At 39.9% G+C, this 23,871-nt stretch overlaps 1 protein-coding gene across 1 annotated transcript in view; it reads right to left on the bottom strand.

The window, feature by feature from the left end:
* Positions 1-20,862, bottom strand: part of xkr6b (XK, Kell blood group complex subunit-related family, member 6b) — a 48,359-nt gene extending 27,497 nt beyond the window's left edge. Inside the window, exon 1 of the mRNA XM_020920210.2 lies at positions 20,324-20,862. Within this exon, the coding sequence (XP_020775869.1) occupies positions 20,324-20,862 (539 nt within the window). The remainder of the gene's footprint in view (positions 1-20,323) is intronic.
* Between the last annotated feature and the right edge of the window lie 3,009 nt (positions 20,863-23,871).

Below are 23,871 nucleotides of genomic sequence, written 5' to 3'. Positions count from 1 at the left end.
TGGCGCGACTGAAGCAGACACAGGGTCTAAAGACTGACGCATTGGTCGCCAAATTACTCCTGGACAGGTCACTTCTGCTTATTATGAAAACGTACTTTATTTCCAAGAGCTAGTCAAACGTTTTTCAGGACACGAAAGCGATATCCTATGTCTGAAAACGTAATTTTCAGTGCAAAGAAAGAGTCCGCTTGCTGCTGCGTGTTGTAGCTAGTTCATTCGCACTGAATCTCCACGCAACCTTCTCTGCACCCCTTTCCTGCTCCTCTCCCCGCTGCCCGATCCACTCTTCCCCCTGCTCCTCACTTCTCCGGGCACGGAATCTCCGCGCACCACTCCTCTCTCCTCTCTCCTCTCCCTGCTCCGCTCTTCTCCCTGCTCCTCACTTCTCGTCCGCGAACGAAATGTCCGCGCACCCGCTCCCTCCGCTCCTCACTTCTCCGCCTTGCCTAACCAACACTGTAGTTAGTTGTTTACAAGTCATGTGCAGCGCACCGGCTGTAAACAAACCTGTTTCTGGCGTAAGGAGGAGGCGTTTCTACGTAGGGAGCTGTAGGGGAGGGGGGGTGGTTTCACGCATGCGCAACATTTGAAAAAGGACAAACAGTCGCTGGATTTCTCGTTCCTTGGAAAATCCTCTATACAACCTTTAAGTAACAAAAATTGAGTACTTTTTCTACCATTGAAGGTTTGGGTCACTTAACAATTAATTTTTTGTTACATCATCAACTTTTTGAGCTAATAACAATCAGATATTTGTGTTACTACTAAGCTAGTGACTGGCCAGTGTTGATATGTTGTTTTTCCTGTTGATCTACCAAATGTGTTCTGATGAAGTACAGTTTTTGAGGTTGCAGCTAGGGATGGGATGCAAAACAATAATAATGTCTTTATCCCTTTGTGTAAAACTGTCAGTAATTGGAATAATTCTTGTGATATGGTCATTGATTGCAAATATTTTGGTCATGATAATTGTCACAATATTTTATTCATGTCAATCCATGCCTAGTTGCAGCACAAATGCCAGGCTCTATGCCAGCCTCAAGACCATGAGATCAATTCCTGGCTCTGGTAAGTTGCTGAATGTCTCTTCACACTCTTCTCAGTCATTTCACAGTCTTGAACATCAATATTTTTGGTTTTGAACGGCTGCCGACAGGTCTAAACTCCTTTGGGAACCAGCCTCTTTGTTATATACTGAAGGGTTCACTCTGGGACATCCGAGCGCCGCACATTACATCACCTTTTTTATTGCCATTCTCTGCAGCCTGGCGACTAAAAGCACTCAGTGGAGCAGTCTCTGGCGGCCCACTCGTTGCTATGGTGATTAAATGTCAATCAAAAGCATGGCGGCACTCTCCACTTTAGACTTTTACACCCACATGTACTTGGCGCCCGCTCAGCTCTCAGCTTATTGAGGCTTAGACGCGAGTAAATAAACATAAATATATGGAGGCAGGGTTCACCAATCATTGCAGTGTTAAGTGTAGAAAAATGCAGGCTTTTACATAGAAGTACATTTTGTGCTGTATAAGTGAGCATTTTGAGAAACGGTTTTACATGGCTTAGAATGTAAAGGGCATCCAAGACTTTCTGCTGAGACTTGAACAAAGTAAAGAAACACTAAAATTATTACAATGACAGTCAGATTTTTTATTCTTAGGAATTGCCATCCTATTCTACAAATCAGGATTCTGACCCAGTTGTCTTGCTATCACACTTCGTCCTTGTTAATCTTGAATGCATTGCCATATTATACTTCACCACTGTACAGTCCATTTTGCTTACAAAATCACTTAGTCTCATTATATTCTCATCTTTTGTCCCTCTGTGCTGCACAGTCCCATTGGGGCAGACTCACATTGACCTCTGGAATGTACTGCTAATACATCTGCTCTCCCCAGGCTCCCGGCAGAACCCACTATAACCATTAAAACACATTCAAAATCACACTTAACACTAAATGTATTTTAAACCAAAATCCACCTCAACAGATGCATTTTGTGGTCAGGAGGATACTTGTTAATCAAGCATAGCACATTTAAAAAATAACATAACACATTGGGGAACTATAATGTTATTGAGGAGCGGCAGTATTTTAAATGCAGCACTTTTATGCATGAGTTGATTTAGCCATAGGCAGGGCTGGGAAGAATACTTTGAAAATGTATACTGAATACTCAGATTAAAATGTATTTTGGCACATATTCCCTTACATGGACCAATCAGAGTACAGTACTCTGAATACACTGAATGCTTTTACGACTAGCTGCATTATATTTTAGTAAGAAAAATACTGCATAGTGTTGCAAACTGTTTTATTTTTGTTGCAATGTTTGTTATGCATTAACTTGTGTTTAATTAGAGAAGGAAAAAAAATGGCACAAGCACACATTGGAAGAGTGGTGTTTTTTCTCTCTCTCTTGCAGTACAAACCCAAACTTACATGATAAAAGCACCATCATGTATTCCTTTTAATTTAGAAAAGTAACTGTAGTCAACAGGGGGGGACAAAGGGCTCTGTTGTCCCAGGCCCCAGGGTGTTAAGGGGCTTAGAATTTGACCCCCTAGAATAACTGTACAGGAATACAGTTACAGTCTAAATTTGTATTCTGAATGTGTATTTTGAGTACATGTATTCTGTTACTTCTCAGCACTGTTTATAAGGCATTTATACAGTAAACGTGAAAAATCTGGGGGTTTTTTTGGCTCTCAATATACAGTCTATCAAAGGCGGGTAGAGGAATGCTTTCTTTGACTGCATTGTACTTAGTAAATGAAGTGTCAATCTTTCTCTGTAATATCAATGAGCAAAGGATGCAATCAATATTTATCCAGGAAAAGGCTTTTTTAATTACTAAGTGCTCTTTCATGTCAGTCTCTTCCAAAATACACCCTGCTTCGTGATGAGCTGTAGTCTCCTGGTTTAAAAATGGAGTGTGATTCGAGGCATGTTGATTAGTTTCCCTTGAGAAACCTTGAACAAATTAGTGTTTTGGCTCAATCACTTTCACGGCGTCTAGGCAGGGACAGGTGTAAATGAAATGTGGCACATCGAATCATCATCAGTGGTCCAAAGCAGAGCTCGGGCTGCCATATATGCACCAGTATACACACACATACACAGTAACGCATGGGGTAATAGTTCATGGAGTGCACTGGCTGAAAGGGTTTAAGCAGCACATTCAGTTATGTCGATAGTCATTTGGTAATTTGGTACAACTGGAAACACATGTAAAATGAAAGACAACAGAGTCATTATGTCTGTAAGTCTGTCATTTGAATGCCAAGTACATAGCAAATATTGATACAATTTGAAGCTATATATTCAGTTTGTTTTCCATTTTAATTTTTTCATTATAATTACCACCTGCATTTCTCAGAGATCCTCTCTAAAAAGTGGTGTCAAATGGGAAAACTTTGTGTAACTACTATACCTTTAGTTAGTCATACACTCCATGAGTAAGTACTAGTTGTAATGGGGCTACAATGACAATGATATGCAAATGAAAATGAAATCATCACCTATTAGTCAGAGAACTTACTTATTCCACCCTCAACAGCTCAGTTCTTACCATAGTACAGAAAAACAATCTCCTCCTTGTACACATGATAAATACTCAACCCCACGTGATAAATACTCCACCCCAAAATATATTGTTTCATCTTTTATATACTGAATAATATTATAATTATTGTGACAGACCTCATGGGTACTTCATGAAGGGCTTTTCCTTTGTAAACTAAGGTTATGCAAAAGGCAAAGCATAAAAACAAGCATGTTGATAGAAAAGCACACTACAGCATCAAATAGTTGCTTCCAGGCAGATTGAGATGTGATCGAGCTCCAGAATAAGACCTTCCTACCAGGACATGAGGCTAGTTCCAGTAAGTGATTAATTGACGATCCTCTGAGCAGCAGCATTAAAGGAAAGCTGCCAAACAGGATTTATTATTAGGCCTGAGAATACACTTACACGAGCAAAAGTCTGGCTCCAGCTGATCCCATGTCTGTAGTGGGCCCACAGTGCATGACGCCATCCATCCATATTTTGTTCCATTCACTTTCAGTCCTCAAAGAGAGGATATATTTGTGCCCACTGGGAAGGTGAGACAGAGGAGAGATTTGTCAGGCCAGAAAAGACAAATAGCGGCAGAAAATCTCCCATGGCAGTGCGTGGGAAGAAACTAAAAACTAAACAACTTCACTCACTCCAAACCAAGACACAATTCTTTAAAAGTCTCAAATATGTCAATACAGAGATGATAGTGTATTTGTCAAATAAAAGACTATGTCAAATTTCCTAAAACAGCTGCAAGAAATAGTCAAAACTGAATACAGACTTTAATAAGATGTCATACCATTTTGCTAATGCATGAGTTTGTATTGATTTATATATATATATATATATTATATATGACCAGACCCACAAACATTCTCCATTAACTTTCAATGCTTATGTAATTTGTAGAAATAAAAATAATAATAGACACATTTGTACAGACAAAACAGTAAAAACATGTGAAGTTAAGTACAGAGTCTATTATTAGTAAAGATTTTATGTCATTAAGAGGTAGTCTTCAAGTTAATTGCTACCTTTTACCTTTGGTTTTGTAAATGGCAATTCCATCCAGATGATTCTAGTGAAGGTGCATGGAGTTTAAAAAGAAAGTGGAGCACTCCCTGTATTACCACATGACATCACAAGGTGGAACAGAGAGAAGAACCCAGCCTATATACATGGTTTGTGTGTTAAACAAGTGTTAATGAAACAAAACAAAATTCCAGGTATGTATCTGATGAGGAAACATTGTAACATAGAAAATAGTGTAATATGGGCCATTTAATTATCATGCAGAATCAAAACTGGTATGATTAGGGACTTGTTTGATGATGATATTAACAGGAATTATTGTATGGTGAAAAGTAGCAAGCATTTGCCCAATAGAAACAGCTCAAGCAGTGTAGAGATTCTTACTGTGGTGGCTTCATTCCACATAGTTGTATCATAAAGATAGCGAAAATAGCAGCAAAAGCCATTTCTCCACTGTTTCGTCCCCTAAAAAAGGCCGGACTAATCCACTCAGACATGCTGGCTCAGAATATCTCACTGACTGCATATTCCCAGACAGCTCTGCAGAGGGAGAAGAAAGCAGAACAATGCCAGGCACATCTGAGAGAACAAGTCAAGATAGGAATTAAGGAATAATATTAAGCAATAAAACTAGGAACTATAAATGGGTAAAATAAAAAAAAAAAAAAAAAGTTTGTTTGTCCTTTTGATGTAAAGTATGACTATGACAAGAACAAAATAAATGTGATCACAAACAAGTGAAGGGCAAACTAAATATCTCACCAAAATATACTGTGATACTGATTTAAACACAGATAATCTACGTTACCTTGAACAAAACATAATTTTTATTTACTTTTGGCCACTTCTTTTCACATCGACATTCAGCAAACATCAACTGATTTTTAAAAATAAATATTTTAGTATTCACATTTTTAATACTGATCTTGCTACAGACGTTCTTATGACTTTAACTCTGGACCTGGACAGCTGGTTTGTCTCATGGTACCAGAAGTGTTGCCCAACTGTTCACATTCACACCTCCTATGTCGCGTTTGCACATACTTAACATGTAAAAGTCAAGTCAAGAAGTCATACAAGTTTTAGATGTGAAATGTCTGAGCGATGAGCATTTGGGGCAGTTAAGGACAGGGACAGAAAGAGAACACTGTCCTAAAAATGGAAGGTCAAATGCACCTTCTCAAACTAGACTCAGACATGTTGGTTTGCTAAGGCAACATTAAACATAATGTAATGTGTTTTATCATAATATGATGAAACACATTAGATTATAAAACATTTGAGTAACGGTTATCTCCTTCCTAAATATCTTTGTTGCCAGAGAGTATCCAGTTTAAAACCAAAGCCTATTCTAAGTCTTTAGGATGGATAAATTAAAAATATCTGTCTATCTGAGGTATATTACGAACATTTCCTACCTATTTCTGATTTGAAGCAGTCTTGTGTTATGTGTTCTGCCTGAGTGCCTGTGCTGAGCTGTAGTGACAGGTAGTGAGAACTAAAAGCCCTGACACAGTTTTCTACATTGTTCAGAGACAAGCGGTTCACTAACAGTGCATAAGCGTGCACATATGAGAACCAGAGCAGTGTGACACTGTGAAACTAACGGCTTCTTTCATTATTTATGAGCACAGATTGTCTGTTTATCAAACTGACGCCGGGAGCGTCGGCCATGATTAGACTCAAACCATGTGGTCCTCTGTGAGCTGTGCTGAGGCAGCTTCTCTCACTCTCACACATGAATAAAACACAACACTGTGTGTTGCATTGGTGTGTACACTTAAAAGTACGCCTCTTCAGTTTGTCCCAGTCCTGATTGTTCATGAGTCCTTCTCTTATTCCATTTCATAACAGTTAATTACACTCTCTGTGGTTGTGGGCACTGCTCACTGCTCTGCCTTTTGAAGACGCATCAACCAATATCTTCAAATGCACAATGATCACTCTCAATTATACTTGACCTGTCACCCTCAGGCACAAACTACCTTTGTATGTCAGCTTTGCATTCATTTATTTGTGTAAAGATAAAATATGTTCTTTTAAATAGGCCTGTTCATGCTGACACTGATGGTGTATTCCCTGCATGGAGGTTTGAAGATTTCCCTATAATATTATAATACTTCCAACAATTCAGTTGCTTTTCATAATAAGCGTTCTTATTAGGGGGGCTTTTGTCACAGGTGGTTAGCCCAGCCATCTCCCCTCTGAAGATGATGAATTCTACAGAGGGTGTTGGATCAGCTTGTATAAATAGGGCTTCAGGGTATTTAAGGTGTGGTTGAGGTGAGCTGTGGTTTGCTGGAGAGAAGGCTGAGGCATGGGACTGCTCCCGAATCTCAGTTAATCATATTAACTCCATATCTTTCATTTTACCCCCACATAACAACAAAATTCATTCCATTTGACCTCAGTTGACTCAGTCTTGATATAAAAGGGCTCACTATCTCTGTTACAGAATGTATGTATGCATTATTTCTCGCACACTCACAGATGAGTTAAATGTGGCTCTTACACTTGTATAGACCCTTCAGATTGTGGTTATAACCTCTCCCTTCCACAGTGGTATTGATCCTGCCCATTGTGCGTATGCTTTCAACAGTCCATAAATAAGAGGGTGTGAAAAGCCATAGATCGCCAGCAATAGTAGTGGAGTGCAGCTATTAAGCCACAGGTTGACTCGTGAACTGGGCAAGGTGTGGAGCAGATGAGACGTTTTGTCAGGACTGTTGTAGCTAAAGTGAAGAAGTGAGAAGCAGGTAAAAAGGAAGAAGTGAAAATGAGCTCAGTGGGGAGTCAAAGGCAGCGGATAGGAGGAGAGAGAAAAGGAAAAGAGGAGGGAGAGAGGAGGGAGAGAGCACAGTTGTAATGGGGCTGCAGCCAGATGCTCTAGTTTTTTTGACAGAAATGGAGGTCAAGTGCTGCTTTATGTGAAACAGCGAAGGGAGAAACGCAGGTATTTAAAGTGCCATCGCAGAGTAGTGAGGTATCATCATGACTTTAACAAGTCAACAGGGAGCGCCAGATATGTACGCTCATCCTTCTTTTCAGCAGTCTTTGCACTTGTAGTTGGTTTACTGTATAGTCAATAGGAAAACAAGATAATTGGCAAAGTGTGGCTTTTAAAGGTGCACTGTAACTTTACTAGTGGAATGTTCCCCACTGTCTGGAATGTTCCACACTGTGGCATTATATGAAACCACTGGACTGTCTGAATCAAAGAGACAAACATATGGGTTTCTGCTATTGCCGCATCAGCAGTGGATCAGTTTTCTACTTCTCCATCAGTTCATTCCATCACCACCTGACTGTCCTTCCCCCAGAAACACCTCAAATTAAGAAATTTTCCTTCACCTGAGAGACTTTGCATCCGGGGTGAAGGAAGCACACTAGTTCTACTCATGTCTGTGTAAGTTTAAGTCGCTTAGTCCAGGTAACCCCAACCTGCTTTCTGTGGGTCCAGCTGGTCTATGGAGATGGAGAGCACAGCAGTTTTGTTGTACAACTTGAATATATTATGACAAATGTTGTACTTTTACTATGACATCTTTGTGCTAAAATTCACCTGGTCTAAATATGAAAAATACCTGCACTTATTCTAATAGATAGGCTGAAATTATGCCATACTTAAAAACATTAGTAAAAGTAAGTAAAGGGCAATAGTTGAAGCACTACATAAAAGCAAAAATATGTGTTAAGGTGAGGGCAGGTGGTATGTGCAAGCTAATAGATGGAACACAATGATCTCAAATAGGGCATCGGGGAGCGTGGGTCTCTCCTATTACAACATAAAGTGTAAATAAAAAATGGAGTCATTAAAGACCAGGGGCTCCGAATGAAAAATCATAAGATCTGGGGTCCTCTGGGTCTGGATATTAATTTCCTTAAAGCAAGTAAAATGCGATCCTATGAAGAGAGATGTGCAAAGTAACCTGCTGCTGGGTTTTTGAATACAGTATTGATGATACTGTGAAGGGCAGATTGAAAACTGAATTAATGTAGCCAATAAAATAGGACCACGGCACACTACACTGAGCAAACACACAGCACTAAGTCAATAAATCTGACATAAGCCAAATTCAACAAATGTGCAACGCCACTGACACAGAACACCAGAGCAAACATTTTAACAATGACACATAAAAACTGTAGAGTCAATCACCTGAGGCCATAGTATTACTGCATATTTTAAAGGTCCTGTATATCACAAAATGATATTATCATGCTATCATGCTACCTTCTCCAAAACATACCTGGAGTTGTGTTTTGTTTCATTCACACATGTTTGAATAATCCTTTATTATTACAGTCCCTGACAAAAGTCTTGTCCCTTATCCATTTTGTAGAAACAAAAGCTAACCTGACTTTAAATTAATCGATTGGTTTTAGAAATGTCTCATATGAAAAGATAAAACCCTCTCAAATTATGCTCAATATACTAAAATAAATTAGCTTCACTGAAGAAAGATTGATCATTTAATGAACACAGAAAGGTCAGATTTTAGCAAGACAAAAGTCTTGTTGCCTTGTCATATGATGCACCCAATCCTAGATTACAGCCTCACCTGTGATCAGTTACTGATCAATCAATTAGTGGGTGTGTATAAAAAGAACCCCAGCACACCAGACCTTCACATCAACTGCAACTTGACCTCTGACAACATGCCTAAGATCCACCCTGAGACCAAAGCGTTAATTACCAAGAGGCTGAAGACCAGATCCACTGCTGAGGTGGTGACACCTTCAATGTGTCTCAGCGTCAAGTACAAAGAATAAGAAAAAGATCTGAAATGACTGGAGATGTTTTTGACAAGCCCAGCTTGCTCATTAGGACCGTTTGTTGATTCAAAAATCAAGGCCAGCCCCTTTTCCGCTGCAGCAGAGCTCCACCAGGCCTGGTCACCTCAAGTCCCTGTGTCAACCAGAACAGTTTGTAGAATTCTGTCTCGAAATGGCCTCCATGGTCGAATCAGTGCACAGAAACCAGCACTAAACAAAAGGCAATAAAAAAACCATGTGGCATTTGCCAAGGCCCACAGCCTGCTAAAAGGATGGACACTGGAAAAGTGGCAGAAGGTGGATTTCTCAGATAAATCCTCAGTTGAATTACATCACAGCCGCTGCAAATATTGCAGGAGACCTACTGGAGCCTACATGGATCCAAGATTCACCCAGAAAACAGTTACGTTTGGTGGCGGAAAAATCATGGTCTGGGGTTACATCCAGTATGGGGCTCTGCGAGACATTTGCAGGGTGGAAGGCAATATCAATAGCCTAAAATATCAAGTATTAGCTACCTCTTACATTCCCAACCATAAAAGGGGTCAAATTTTGCAGCAGGATGGTGCTCCATCGCATACTTCTATCTCTACATCAAAGTTTCTCAAGGCGAAGAAGATCAAGGTGCTCCAGGACTGGCCAGCCCAGTCACCAGACATGAACATCATTGAGCATGTCTGGGGTAGAATGAAAGAGGAAGCATGGAAGGCAAAACCAAAGAATCTTGATAAACTCTGGGAGGCATGTAAGACTGCTTTCTTTGCTATTCCTGATGACTTCATCAACAAATTGTATGAATCATTGTCCTTCAAGCTCATGGAAGTCATACAAGATATTAAATATGGATCTCACAGCACCACTACTTAATTCACTGAGGTTATGCAACATATTTTTGTATTTGAAGTAAATTATTTGTTAAATTTTCTGTAGGCGACAAGACTTTTGTCTTGCCAAAATCTGACCTTTCTGTGTTCATTAAATGACCAATCTTTCTTCAGAGAAGCAAATTTATTTTAGTATATTGAGCATAAATTGGGAGGGTTTTAGCTTTCATATGAGACATTTCTAAAACCAATCGATTAATTTAAAGTCAGGTTATAAGCTTTTGTTTCTACAAAATGGATAAGTGACAAGACTTTTGTCAGGGACTGTAGTTTACCTTGTAATGTAGTTGTAGTATTTAAATTAACAGCTACATTTTACCTTTAGTTCAGTAGAGATTAGCAATATTAAAAGCTGAAATCAAGCAGCTGAGTCTAGTGAAGTTGTATGGAGTTTAAAAACACAGTGGAACACTTCCTGTATTACCACATGACATCACAACGTGGAACAGAATGTTCTGTTTGAGAGAAAAATGCAGCCTAAATATGGATGGTTTGTGTGTTAAACATGTGAGTGAAACAAAATAAACTCCAGGTAAGTTTTTGATTAGGAACCAATATTATAAGAAAATAACGTAATATAGGCCTTTTAATGCTGAGTCCATATTCAATCTCCAGCACTCACAATATGAAATCTGAAAAGTTTTTTTATTTTATTTGATTTTTTTATGGTTTTAAAGAGATATCACTGCATCAGTTACAATTCTATTTTCGTTTACTTTTATTTGATAGCAACTCATATGTTTTGTCATCTATGATTTCTAATTGCCCATCACTGTGATGTGTGTAGTGCAATAGATAAATAAGTAGGTCAGTAAGTACAAGAGAGCAGTTTGGTCTCTCACTGATTCCAATTGGATTTCCAAAGAACAGTCCCAGAGGGAGACAGACATGCAACTGATCCAAAAACAAAGCATGTGTGATGGGATAAAATGGTATGATTGTTCTGAAGGAGCATCTAAAGAGGGGAAATATAAATCAAGATAACAGTTGGAGCCATTTTTTAGTGAATGGGAATGAACAATAGATCAGCTACATGTAAAAGCGTTACAAGACATAAATATGAGTTTGGCAATAGTAAAACTATAATATATAGTGGTTGTGTGCCTGCATGAAACTGGCCAGTATACAACACAATGACACTATTGCCAGACAATAAGACATGAATGTGTTTTCTCTAAGGTATTCCTGGTTCCTGAAATGCACAGTAGACGGATAATGTGCCAACCACGTACTCCAGACCAGGGTAAATGCAGTTAACAAAATATATGGTCATCTTTAAATAAGATAATAAGATAAGATAATAAGATTAATATAATTTAAAATGCATTATGTAACTTTTTGAACACCTGCATCCTTCCATGGAGATGTTATGATTTTGCCTAGAATGTTCCACACTATGGCATTTAACATATCACCACCAAGCCAAAATCCAGGGGAGGTCTGTGGTAACATTGCTTACACTTAGAATCGATAAATTTTTTTTCCCCTAGGTGTTTTAACTGTATAAAAGCAAATTTTATATGTTTTCACCTATGTATAGGATAATGCATGTAACATTGACCCAAGTATACCTCTAACTGTTTTAGTCTTGAAACCCTCTCACTTTCTCTCTGTGTCTCTCTCTCCCTCTCTTGGGTGCACAGGAGGACTTTGGAGCATGCAGTAGTCATTGTGGTACAAAGTGGGAGACAGGGGTACATTTTCCACTGGTGGCAGCACGTGTTTCTGATGTGAGCGCCTGGAGAAACAGGGCAGGTGAGTGTACTGCTATCACCGAGAATGTGTGCCTATAAGAGTGCCTATAAGAGGAGTATATAAAGCATTATCCTTTGTGCCCATGTGTGATAAGGGAACAAGCATCTGTCTGCTAACCTCCGCCAATGCGCTTAATATTCCTCTGAGCGTCTGAGGTGTGTGGACTTCTATTACAGAATATTTATGCGCTCAAAAGGCAAGCTCAAAGCAGTTAAATCAGGCATAATCAAGGCTCTTTATCTAAACTCATTCATTTGGCTCAGAGCACGAACGGCAACTTTGTGTATTTTTAGGGTTGTTATCCATATCATGGTCTGGGCGTTTTTGGTGCTATTTCAGAATAGCTGAGGGAGGATCTTTGCAGCTGCCATTGCTGGTTTAGACTGCCAACTTCTACTTATTGCCGTTTATGTAGAAATGGGGTTAAAGTTAAGTTTAGCTCTAACACTAATCATCAAGATACAACAGCAAAAAGCTTGTAGGATGAACAGTTTCCTCGGGCTCAGCTACAGGGAGAGCAGCAAACATATTCAAGGTTATACAACTTCGTCCTGTGTTTATAATGAAGAGTGGAACTTTTACTCTTTATTTGGTCAGCAAACTGCCAGAGCACAATAGATTTATATAGACAGCAGTTTGTGGAATCTGAAAGTTAAATAAAAGCCAGATACTCAAAATGTCAAGCATGAGCATGTCAGATATTTGGTTCTTTGAGACTGAAGACATTCTTTAACAAGCAGAATAGCATATATAATGAATTCTCCCACAGGTATTACGAAATAGTTTAAAACAGTGTGCAGTCACATTACTGTAAATGTAGGGATATTATTGTCTGTAGTGCAGCCAGGAACATCTCACAAACAGAAATTAAATGACATAACAGGTGGTCAGAGTTCACTCTAAGCTGGATTTGTTGTTATTTATTGAAGGAACACTGAAATAGAATTGTTTGGGGTTTTGTGTCCACTAACATTTTCCCGGAAAGACTGTTTATCTCCAAACACATTTATGTTTGCTTGATTTGATTTGGGGGCTGTTAAATATAATTTTATTTTAAATTGGAGACCCTTGACAATTGGATGGAACCAACACTAGAACTTGTAGTCTGAGAAACTGATGTTAAAGATCAGTTCTCCATTAAATATTGTAAACTCTATGCCATTATAGCCGAAATAATACACAGCATAATAACTTAAATGACCTTCTACTGAAGTACAGATCATGAGCAAATAAATAATGTTTTGTTTTAATCACAAACCACTGTGCTCTGCCAGCACTGAGACCATCAGCCTCATAGCATCAGCACTTTGTAACAACAAATCAATAAGGGACACGTCTCCAACTGCACAGAAGACACTGATTCGTATTGGTCTCCATATAAGTACATATGACTGCAGAAATATTGCACGGCAAATCAAACATTATCCAGCAGTGGTCCCTAATTCAATAACGCAGCTTGAAATCCAATTCGGACGCCAGTAAAAACAAAACAGCAATTGAATCCTCTTTGCAGCCCCTCGTCTCAGTGCAGTACTTCCCCATCATTTGAGCCTGTCTGTCTCTACCCCTCCTGCTGTGATATGTCCCCCCTCTCCGCTCCCTGTATTTTTCACTGCTCCACTGTCTGATAATTGGGGTTTTCTTTGTGGACTCGCAAGGCTCAGAAGCTTGGTCCTCTGTTATCGACGCTAATGAGAAAATTATTGTTTCCCTGATTTACAATGCAAGTTTAATGCGCTGTCTGTAAATAATGCATCGTCAAAAGGCTTAACAGAATACATGTTTGCTGACAGTGTGTTGTTCTTTCTTTGAATGTTAGGATTTCCATCTTTAATCTTGCATCTAAACGCAACCCAGATAGACTCAGCTGTCAATCATTGTATAAAAGAACAAGATGTACCCACCAATCTTGTCTAACAAAAGCTAATTATATGGATAGTCTTTTCAACACTGTAACCCCTAAACCATACAGGGCAGCTGCTTGCGTAGTATCATTGCTATGTCTCACATCCCAGCATTTACAAATGTGTTTTTTTCCCTTTCTTTGGCAACTACAGGCAGTCCAGTCAGCCAAGAAAAGGCTCTTGGCGATTCCTTCCCAGACTGTATTAATATTTACCAGCCTCACAAGTCCAGACGTGAGGAAGTCGTGTGCCGCGCTGTAGTGAGCCAGCTCTTCAGGATTAAAATGTAATCCCAGCATGGAATACCAGGGTGACAATTTGTTTGGCTCCAATGGGGAAAGTGGCCAAACACATATGTAATTTCATAAGGCATTGAATGCTATGAAAAAAAAAAAAAAAAAAAAAAAATGGACTGAGTTTGCAAAAATAAATGCAATGTTGAATATAGGTAGCAATTAATTTTATATAAAGATATGGACTGGTATTCTGTATTATTACTGTCTGATATATGGGTATACTGATACATTTAATACTTTATTTATTTATTCATTAGCATTTTTGGTACATTTGAGCAATCCTTTGTTATTAACCTGTCTACATCTCCAAAGCTCAAAATGCTCTGTTCCACTTTGTGATGTCATGAAGCAGTAGTTTTCCAGTTAACAACTACTTTTTGCATTTTGTTCAGTAGAGATTGGCAATTCTAGGTCTTAAATTATCCAAATGATTCTTGTGAAGGTATGTGGAGTTTAAAAACACAGTACAGCACTTCCCATGTTACTACATGACATCACAAGATGCTATAGAGTGTTTAAGAGAAGAACTCAGTTGTGGCAGCACTTTTGTTGTTGCCACAATTGCAATATAATATAATGCAATATTTATGAAATGCAGGTGGCATATTCAATATTCTGATAAATTAATTGTTTTTCATAAAGCAAATGTTGTTTAACAAGGATTGTTGTTGTACTGCATCGTGAAGAACCCAGACTTAATCTGAGTCCTGCAAAATTAATAGAAACTGCAATTTTGTGTCTGAGTACATGTCTGATTACTACATCATTACCACTGCAAGACAGGACCAGATTACATCATAAGCCACTTTAACAAGTTTGAATGTAGTGACTGTTAATATAAAGCAAGCACTATAAGCATTGCAATTTTCACTGGAATAAAAATGAACTAGATCATTTGAATACTCACAGCCATTACTTCTGCCCACACACTCGCCATAGCAAACTCAGATAAAGCGGAGTAAATGCAGCCAAAAGTTTTATAAAATACTCTTAAACTTTTACATAGCAGATCCACAACAGGTCACTGTGTGTCACCACTGTCATGCTATAGGGTATGAGCATTCTCCATAAGAGGCTGTGAGACTACATGAGTGGGAGAGTGCCAATGTCTACAAGGAAAATATAAAAATCAATACCTAATGTCCAGTTGTTTGTGATATTTAATGCTCAGTTGTTTGGTAGCACATTTTAAATGAAGTCAAGAACATTGTTAAGTAGAAGTATCACATTCAGACATCTGACAAAATAAAACAACATATTCCCACTGAAAGTAAAAAAGGGGGCAGCACCCACCCATCTGTGCTAGGATTTCCTCTAGGCACTACACGGGCCACTCTTCTCTTTGAGGGAGGCTCTAATTTGGGTTTGCACTGATGAAGCTGTCCATCGCAGCTCCAGGACTCCTCTATGAGTGTGTGTGTGTGTGTGTGTGTGTGTGTGTGTGTGTGTGTGTGTGTGTGTGTGTGTGTGTGTGTGTGTGTGTGTGCGTGTGTGTGCGCGTGCGTGTGTGTGTGTGTGTGGGTGTGTGTGCACACGCATGTGTGTGCATGTGTGTGCAAGTGTGTGTGTGTGTGTGCGCGTGCGTGTGTGTGTGTGTGTGTGTGTGTGTGTGTGTGTGTGCGTGCGTGTGTGTGTGGGTGTGTGTGTGTGTGTGTGTGTGTGTGTGTGTGTGTGTGTGGGTGTGTGGGTGTGTGGGTGTGTGTGCACACGCATGTGTGTGCATGTGTGTGCAAGTGTGTGAAGGGAATATCTAATCTTACGGAGACAGTGGTGATTCAGAGGCAGCATCAGCATGACAGTGAAAGGGCCAGGGTGACTGGGAATTACAGTCACAGGAATCATCTGTCAACAATTAACAGGAGATCACTGTAAAACCAGCAGGACATTTTAACTTTGGGAAAGTTTGAGAAATTTGACAAAATCTAAAGTTACAATTAATATAGAAAAATTTGATGATTTTATCATATCATTGGTTTACAAAATGATGGCTGCATTGGGTCTACTCTATTTGATTATGAAATTGACTTATAATTCAGTAGTTTATTTACAAAGCCTTAGAGCTCCCGGATCTTATTACAATATAATGCTGTAAAATGTATTGTACTAGACTTGAATGGTCAGCTCTATACTCCATTGCTGGGTTTTACCTGACATCACAACACAGGCCTATAATATTTGATGGAAGTAGTGGCAGGTTATACTGTCGTTGTTATCAGGCAGATAGAATTTAGGTAAGAGTTAGCAATGTACTGTTTAGTGGAAAACATGCAATAAAAATGTGGCATCATAATCATCCCATGGTCCGTTGTACCACCATAGATATAGACTTATTTTATGGAGAAACAACATTTGCACCACCCTCCACTGCCCTGAGCCTGAGGTCATAGACTCACTAAGAGGACAAGAGCAGCATTTGACCCTTGAACCCTGACTGAAGCCAGACAGATCATGTCTGAGGGAAGGTGTTGCCATAACAACGGTCCCACTGCCCCAAGATCAGAGCTGTCACAATGAACATGACCGTATATTCTGTTACACTGAAATAAAATACTTAAATATACAGTATACTGGTAATAATGGGTTCTGATTGAGATGGCATTTTGTATATCCAGATAGTTAGATAAAATGGTCTCTTAAATGGTCAAAAAATGAATAGTTAGCTTACTTTTTTATATAATGTATAGGTGACATTCTGTGTTGTACTGTAATTAATGTGCATAACATACCAGCTACTCTATGTTTCAAAATGACTGCATAGTAGTTGTCATCACTGGTTACCATTTCTACCCTTAAAAATGTGTTTATTTCAAAATATAATCCTATGTTGACCTAATAGAAACTCTTATCTGAGGCTATAAAGATGTCTCCACTCTCCTTCTCAGACATCTCCACAAGGGAGATGTCTGTGCTCTTCCAGCCTCTGTGAGTCTCTGCGCTGGGGTCCACTGTCCTGGGACACCCCTCTGTCTGTAGAATATGACCCTTCAAAACTCAGAGACAGACCGAACTCAAAGTAGACAAGCTGCAGCTGTGATATGCCCTAACTAATTTTAATGTCTTGTTATCTGATCCTGCAAAAGTAAAATATACGTTTCTGACTTAAAAAGAGATCAAATTAACAAACAGAAGTGAGTAATATATCAAATTGTAGATAGGCAAGGCAAGGCAAGGCAAGTTTATTTGTATAGCACAATTCGTACACAAAATAATTCAAAGTGCTTTACAGAATAAGAAATACATTAAAATCATAATAAAAACAAATCAAAACATAAATAATCATGAAGATTAAGATTAGATTAGATAATATTGTGAATGTGGTTTTGGAGAAATATATGTTGTTTGTTTATAATAAAAGTACACAATCTCAAAATGCTGTCAAAAGATTATAAAAAAATAAAACTGTAACAACAAACATGCTTTTTTCCCCCCAAATTATATTTCTGCATGTCTATGTATACTTTTACAGTCCTTGCACATTTAAACTTAATGGTGCATTGCACTATATTTCTGGTGGAGCGTCCGCCACCTGCTTGTTTCTGTGGAGATGTTATTGCTTTCTCTGGAATGTTCCATGGTATGACATTAAACATATCCAGCTAGCATTTCTAGCTAGACCCTCCACATATCTGAGTGGTAATGTAGCATAGTGCTGTAACCTGCTTGTCTCACGTATAATCTATATTGTGGAACATTCTAGACAAAGCAATAACATTTCCATGAAGACAAACAGGTGGTGGACCCTCCACTAGAAATGTTACGCAGTGTACCTTTAAACTTACAACATTTAAAAACACATTTTAGTGCATTTCTGCTGGAGTACTAGACAGCAATTAATTGTACAACTGACAGCACTGACCGAACCCTTCTCCAGGCTAAACCAAACAGCTGTCCATGTGTCTACCCATGTCCACCTTCTGCAGATGTGGGTGAAAGGTCATTTGACTCCCAACCACATGGTAAATAAACCTGACCTGATCAATGCAACAGCCCTCCAGCCCTCTGATGAGAAATGCAAAGTGGACTCATTTACTGTAGAAAGACCAGCTCGGAATAACAGAGCACTGATTTGCACTGGAAGTGACTGCCGAGTCCTCTCTGCTATTTTTAACCATATCAGGGAAATCTCAGTAAACCAAGGTATTAATGCAACAGCAGATTGGAAACAACATTGACATACATGACGCTTACAAAAGAAATAGGGTACTACAATTACAACTACACTTTAATCAGCCTTAATGGTGTTCTATGCAACTTTTTGGTTGGGGGCCTGTCACTTGCTTGTTTCTATGGATATGTTATTGCTCTTTTTTTTTTACATTTGCATTCAATCACAGGTGGTTTTATAGCTCAAAAATACAAAGAAAAACATGCATTCAGACTGTGAGCTGAGTTGCCTCTTCACAGATCTGACCTGTAACTTGGCCTGGTTTGGTCTCCATGATGATAATAGGTTTAATGCCATACTGTGAAACATTCAGGACAAAGCAATAACATTTTCATGAAGAAAAACAGTTACAAAAAAAGTTACACAATGCACCTTTAATAAAAGCATGAACAAAGACTTTATTCCTGATGAACAAACAGTTAATTAATTCATGCTTTTAACGTGTACTTGATAAGGGGGTATTTATTAAGTAATTACAACCTCTGAATCATTCAAGTTTTGTTCATTATGAATTAAGTCTTTCTTCATGTGTTATTAAGACTAATTGAGGTGTATTTAGACAGTGTTCCCAGATATATAGAAATATAGTCAGAGCATTGTGGACAAGCTGCTAAATAAATGCTGAAAATGAGAGAGAGAGGTTGTGTGTGTGTATTGCTAATGCTTTGACCTCTCCGCTCTCCCTCCCTCTGCTCTTTTACATTTTCCCAGCCGCTGGCACCCGTCTCCAAGCAGCCGTCATGCGTTACTTCTTCCCATTAAATGCCAGCCACTGCGTCTGACTGCACCAAAAAAAAAAAAAAATCTCTCTCTCTCCAGCCCAAACACAGATGCTTCAGCCATGCTCGTTTTTACTACTACTTGAAATCATAACCACAGCGTGCTCTTACAATTAGCACAAATGAGAATCAGACAGAAATGTCAATGCAGGCAAATGGATTACATCATGTCTGCAAGGGTGAATGTTTAGTTTTGTAAAACACATGCTCGCCTGGTTTGCTCCGCTGAAAGAGAGGAGGAGAGAGAGATGGGGTGAAATGAGGCAACTGTTTGTACTTGCAGCGGAGGGAACAGTCATAGACACTCAATCACTATACAGAACGGACACACATTTTAGGCTACTATTCGTCTCTATAGGGAACATATAGCGTTCAGGGCACACTGGGGAAACGTGACATGAGTTATATGTAACATGAATGAAAAATATGATACAGTGTCATGAAAATATATGGTTAACTGTAAAATGTATAGCTTTTATTTGTGGGTTAAGATACAATGCAAATGAGAAATTGATCAATGTTGGGATTACATTCAAATTAAAACTTTTGAATTGAAGGAACAATCTTGGACTTGGAAATGGAATATGTATGAGCTAATTTCGGTCAATAAGTTTGATGGATAGAGAGAGACAGAGGGGAACGAATAAGGAGAAATACATAATACGTAGCAGAAGCGAGTGGAGAGGATTTAGCAGTATTTCCAGTGCAGTGCAGGCTGGGGTCCCTGGTGTGAGGCTGTGATTAGATGGTGGCTGAGCTCATTGTGAGTCCAGTCAGGCTGCTGCACTCAGGGTTACACCAGGTGACTGTAGGAGGAGCCACTCAAGCCAGACTATGGACCGGTCCAATGTGAGAAACAGACTCGGAGGAGGCTGTCTGAACCAGCACTGCTCCGACTTAAGTTAGAACTAATAGTGAGATGGAGAAATACATATCTATAGGTGATACTGTGAGGGGAGGTCACAAAGGGAGGAATCAAAAGTGAAATTAAGACGGCATCCTAAAGAACATAGTGAATCTGAACAAGAAAGGACTAACTTAAAACAGACAAAGTAAGCAACAAACCACCAGATCATCAGCAAAAAAGTGCATTGACAGCAGCAGATGTGAACTCAACCTTGACCAGCTCATGTCACTGTTATAAGGGTGGACTGGGAGAACATATCACTCACCTCCACACCTGTCCCAGCTGAAAGACGTGCAGCACAGTCTGCCAGACCCACACGGACAGACGACAGCACGCGTCCTGCCTCTGCAGAGTGGCCGTGGCTCTGCGGCTACTGAGCCCCTCCACGGAGCCCAGTCCTCCCCCGGTGTAGTCCTGCACGAACCACCTGAAGCTGAGAATCTGCACCAGGACCGAGGGCACGAGCACAAAGAACAAGGTGAGTCCTGACCACAGAAAGTCCCTCCGGTGATAGTAGTGCGCTGCCAGGCACAGATCCGAGCCCACGTCCCAGAAGAAGACGACCAGCGCCAAGACTATCCAGAGGCAGTCAAGCCAGAGGCGCTGCTCGTGCGTGGTGTCCCCCCTTTTCCCGCGCCCCTTCCCGCGCAGGTAGTGCAGGCACGCGCTTCGGCAGCCCCAGTAGCACGAAGACGTGTTGCAGCAGTGGCAGATGTGAAACGAGCTGCCATCGCGAGGGTCGTCCAGGTCCTGCAGCTGCGCGAACCCGGTGACGACCCCGCGGCCGTCCGACTTCGCTGCCATCTTTCCCTCTGACGCCTCCACCCCCCCGTCCGGCTTCCGGCCCAAGTGACGACACTTCCCTGACACCTGTTTGGCCCCCCAAAAAATGTCGGAGCCATCGACACAGCCAGCCCCTACCTGCGCAGCATCCCTCTCTGCGGCTCCGCTCTGAACACGGCGTCCCTCAATGTCCCTCCCTCTCCTCTACACACACACACACACACACACACTCACTCACTCACTCACACGCTCCACCTCCACGTGGTGCCATCTAGTGTCTCGCGTGAAGCCCCCTGCAGCATGTCCATGATGTAATGCCACTGAGCTCTGTGCGTGTACCCTTCACTTTAGTCACCCAAGTCACAGGAAGGTGGGACAAAACACAGACCACCCGCTGATGAAAGTCTCACTCCAACCACAGAGCAGACAGGACTGGTTGGGTTCTTTGCACGTGCCAGACGGATGTTTTAGGTCACCTTTTGAGTCTCCCCTTGAAAAGTTCAAAATATATTTGCTGCAGTTCAAAGAAATTAGAGGAGCACTTTTCAATAACTCAGATTGTTCCCCAACTCCAAAGCTCTCAGCCTCTGGTGGAGCTGTCCGGTGCTGAAGTGGTGCTGAACTCCGCGCAGAGAGCGGGTAATACTATATTACCTGAAGCAGCCTTGACAATCCTGTGACCATGACTTTGCCAGGGGCACAAATTTGATTACTACACGGCTGGGGACCTCAAAAGCCCCATTCAAAGATAAAACTGTTTAGATTTATAAATGCTCAACTTCAATTTCATGCTAGAGCCATTTTATTGATTGCTGTACTAACTCAGCCAATTTTGTCATTTTTATTTGTATTGCCTGATATCAAAACAGAGCTCCGTGCCACAATAAATTACACTATTCTCTCCTTCAAGGTGAGGAAACTTTATGCAAGGAGTCTGACAAGAGCGTGGCTGCAGATGCAATGGAAATGAGTGAGGCAAGACTTCTGAAGTAAAGTAAGGTATAGGTAACAAGTCAAGAGTTTATAGTTGTATATGAGGTTAAATGACAACTGGTTATTTACTTTAAACGTGCAATGCATTATGTAACTTTTCAGATGGAGAAAATCATCTTATTACTTTATATTGTGGTTTAGTGAGGCTTTCTTTTTTAATTAATTGCTTTGAATTACTTGAGGTCACAAATAAAACTATAAATAAACTTGCCTTCCCATTTTTTTTTTTTTTTTTTCTAGTGACTTATTTTCATGAATTTGTTTCTGTGACTCTGAAATGTTGGGATCAAATAGATTTCTTGAACTGTAAATAGACTTTATCCACATTCCCGGTGAAGGTTGCAGAGGCTGAATCGGGCAGGCAGACAGAGTGTACCTGCAGCCTTGAGGAGCAACCTTCTGAGGCAGAGGACCTTGGATCTTCCAGACAGCAGCTCTTTAAATGTGCACTGAGCATTCAAGTACAGAACAAATGAGGGTGCAAGCACAAGGCTGTAGCTTTGTACTGTTGTGGTGCAGGAATGGAAAATTGTTCATGTTTTTGGAAAAGTAAAAAGGCTTGATTTGCTGTGGTAGGAGTCTTGTTTTGGGGTATTATGACAGTGTGCAATGTGGTTTGAAAAATATAAGTAAATATGAATTCATAGTACATATTTATGTACAGCTTTAGTCGTTATTTATTTATTTTTTATTTGACCTTTATTTAAGGTAGCACTGAGATTAAGATTCTCTTTTTCAAGAGATTCCTGGCCAAGGTATCAATACAAATCACAAAATATCACATTATATTATGGGAGACACTGTGGGGTAGCATTATCATGTGCATAGGCAAGACGCTTTACCCATTTTACCAACCGTGAATGTAGTGTATGTGTGGTGATGAAGGGCCAGTGGCATAGATTAGCAGCCTCACTCACAGACAAGCCCAGGGAAGCCATGGCTACTGGTCACAATAGTAGGTTACATCACCAGGTCTGGAGTGAATGAATAGAAGAATGAAAAAGGCCTATTTGGGTGTCAAAAAAAGCACTACATTGTGTTAGCGTTATTATTATCATCAAAGTAGCAGATCCCAGAACAAACAGCAACCACTGTGAGCAGAAGGCGGGGGGGAAAGTGGTGATTCATAAATGAGACATTGTCTTTAGGACAACATGAATGACAGGCGGCGCTGAGTAATGCTGGAGGTGTGAGGACAAACTGTCAGTCTGTTAAAAAGTGGCCCACAGCCCCATCTGAAAACATGTCAATATGTGTCAGCTTCAAAGACCAGTGGCATCCGTCATCACCGATACAAGTGGAAGTCAAGCACCCAGTAAATGTAATTTAATCTTCTTTACATTGGAACCAATTATGAATGAACTTCCATTAGACCCAATGTGTGTGTTACAGAGATAGATAATAAAAATGAAAACTCATCTAAAAACATTATAAATAAGGCAAATCATTTCAGTTCCTGGAAAAGGCTTGTGCTTGTAGTCTATTTTCTTTGGAGAAAGAGCTTCACTGAATCATCTAACTCTCCAAAGCAACAAAGTTATTTGGTTTGTAAAGCAACACTTCATATTCAGTTAAGCTGTGTGTTTGTTCTGCGTTGTTTGTTGAGAGCTGGAAAGGCCCAGAACAAGCCACCTTTTGTGACACACTGTCTAAGGCTCTGTTCCTTCTGCTACTAGTCTCCCCATAATTAACCAAATTTTAAATATTATTATTTTTTATTATCATTATTTTAATTCTCTTTATTTTGTGGTACCCTTGGACATGTGTGGAACCTATAAAAAATGACGATGATTATGCCCAGATATATATCGACGTTTACCCTGATTGTCATCCGGGTCACAGTAGGGTCACAGCAGTGGCATTTAGTTAAGGAGGTTTTCTGCCTTCCAGGAATTCAGCTGTTTGAACTTATCATGCATACTCATAAACGCACTCATCATATATTTTAGACATGTATGATGAGTAAAAGCTGGGCAAATGCAGTAAGTTTGCTCAAAAAATTAATTGGGCCTAGCTAATTAACCAACTCACTAACTA

This window comes from Boleophthalmus pectinirostris, unplaced genomic scaffold, assembly GCF_026225935.1.
Source record: "Boleophthalmus pectinirostris isolate CB_2022bp ecotype Guang Dong unplaced genomic scaffold, ASM2622593v1 HiC_scaffold_13, whole genome shotgun sequence".
NCBI classification, from domain to species: domain Eukaryota; kingdom Metazoa; phylum Chordata; class Actinopteri; order Gobiiformes; family Gobiidae; genus Boleophthalmus; species Boleophthalmus pectinirostris.
The sequence above is the reverse complement of the archived record's forward strand: the minus strand, read 5'-3'. Positions and strand labels throughout refer to the sequence as shown.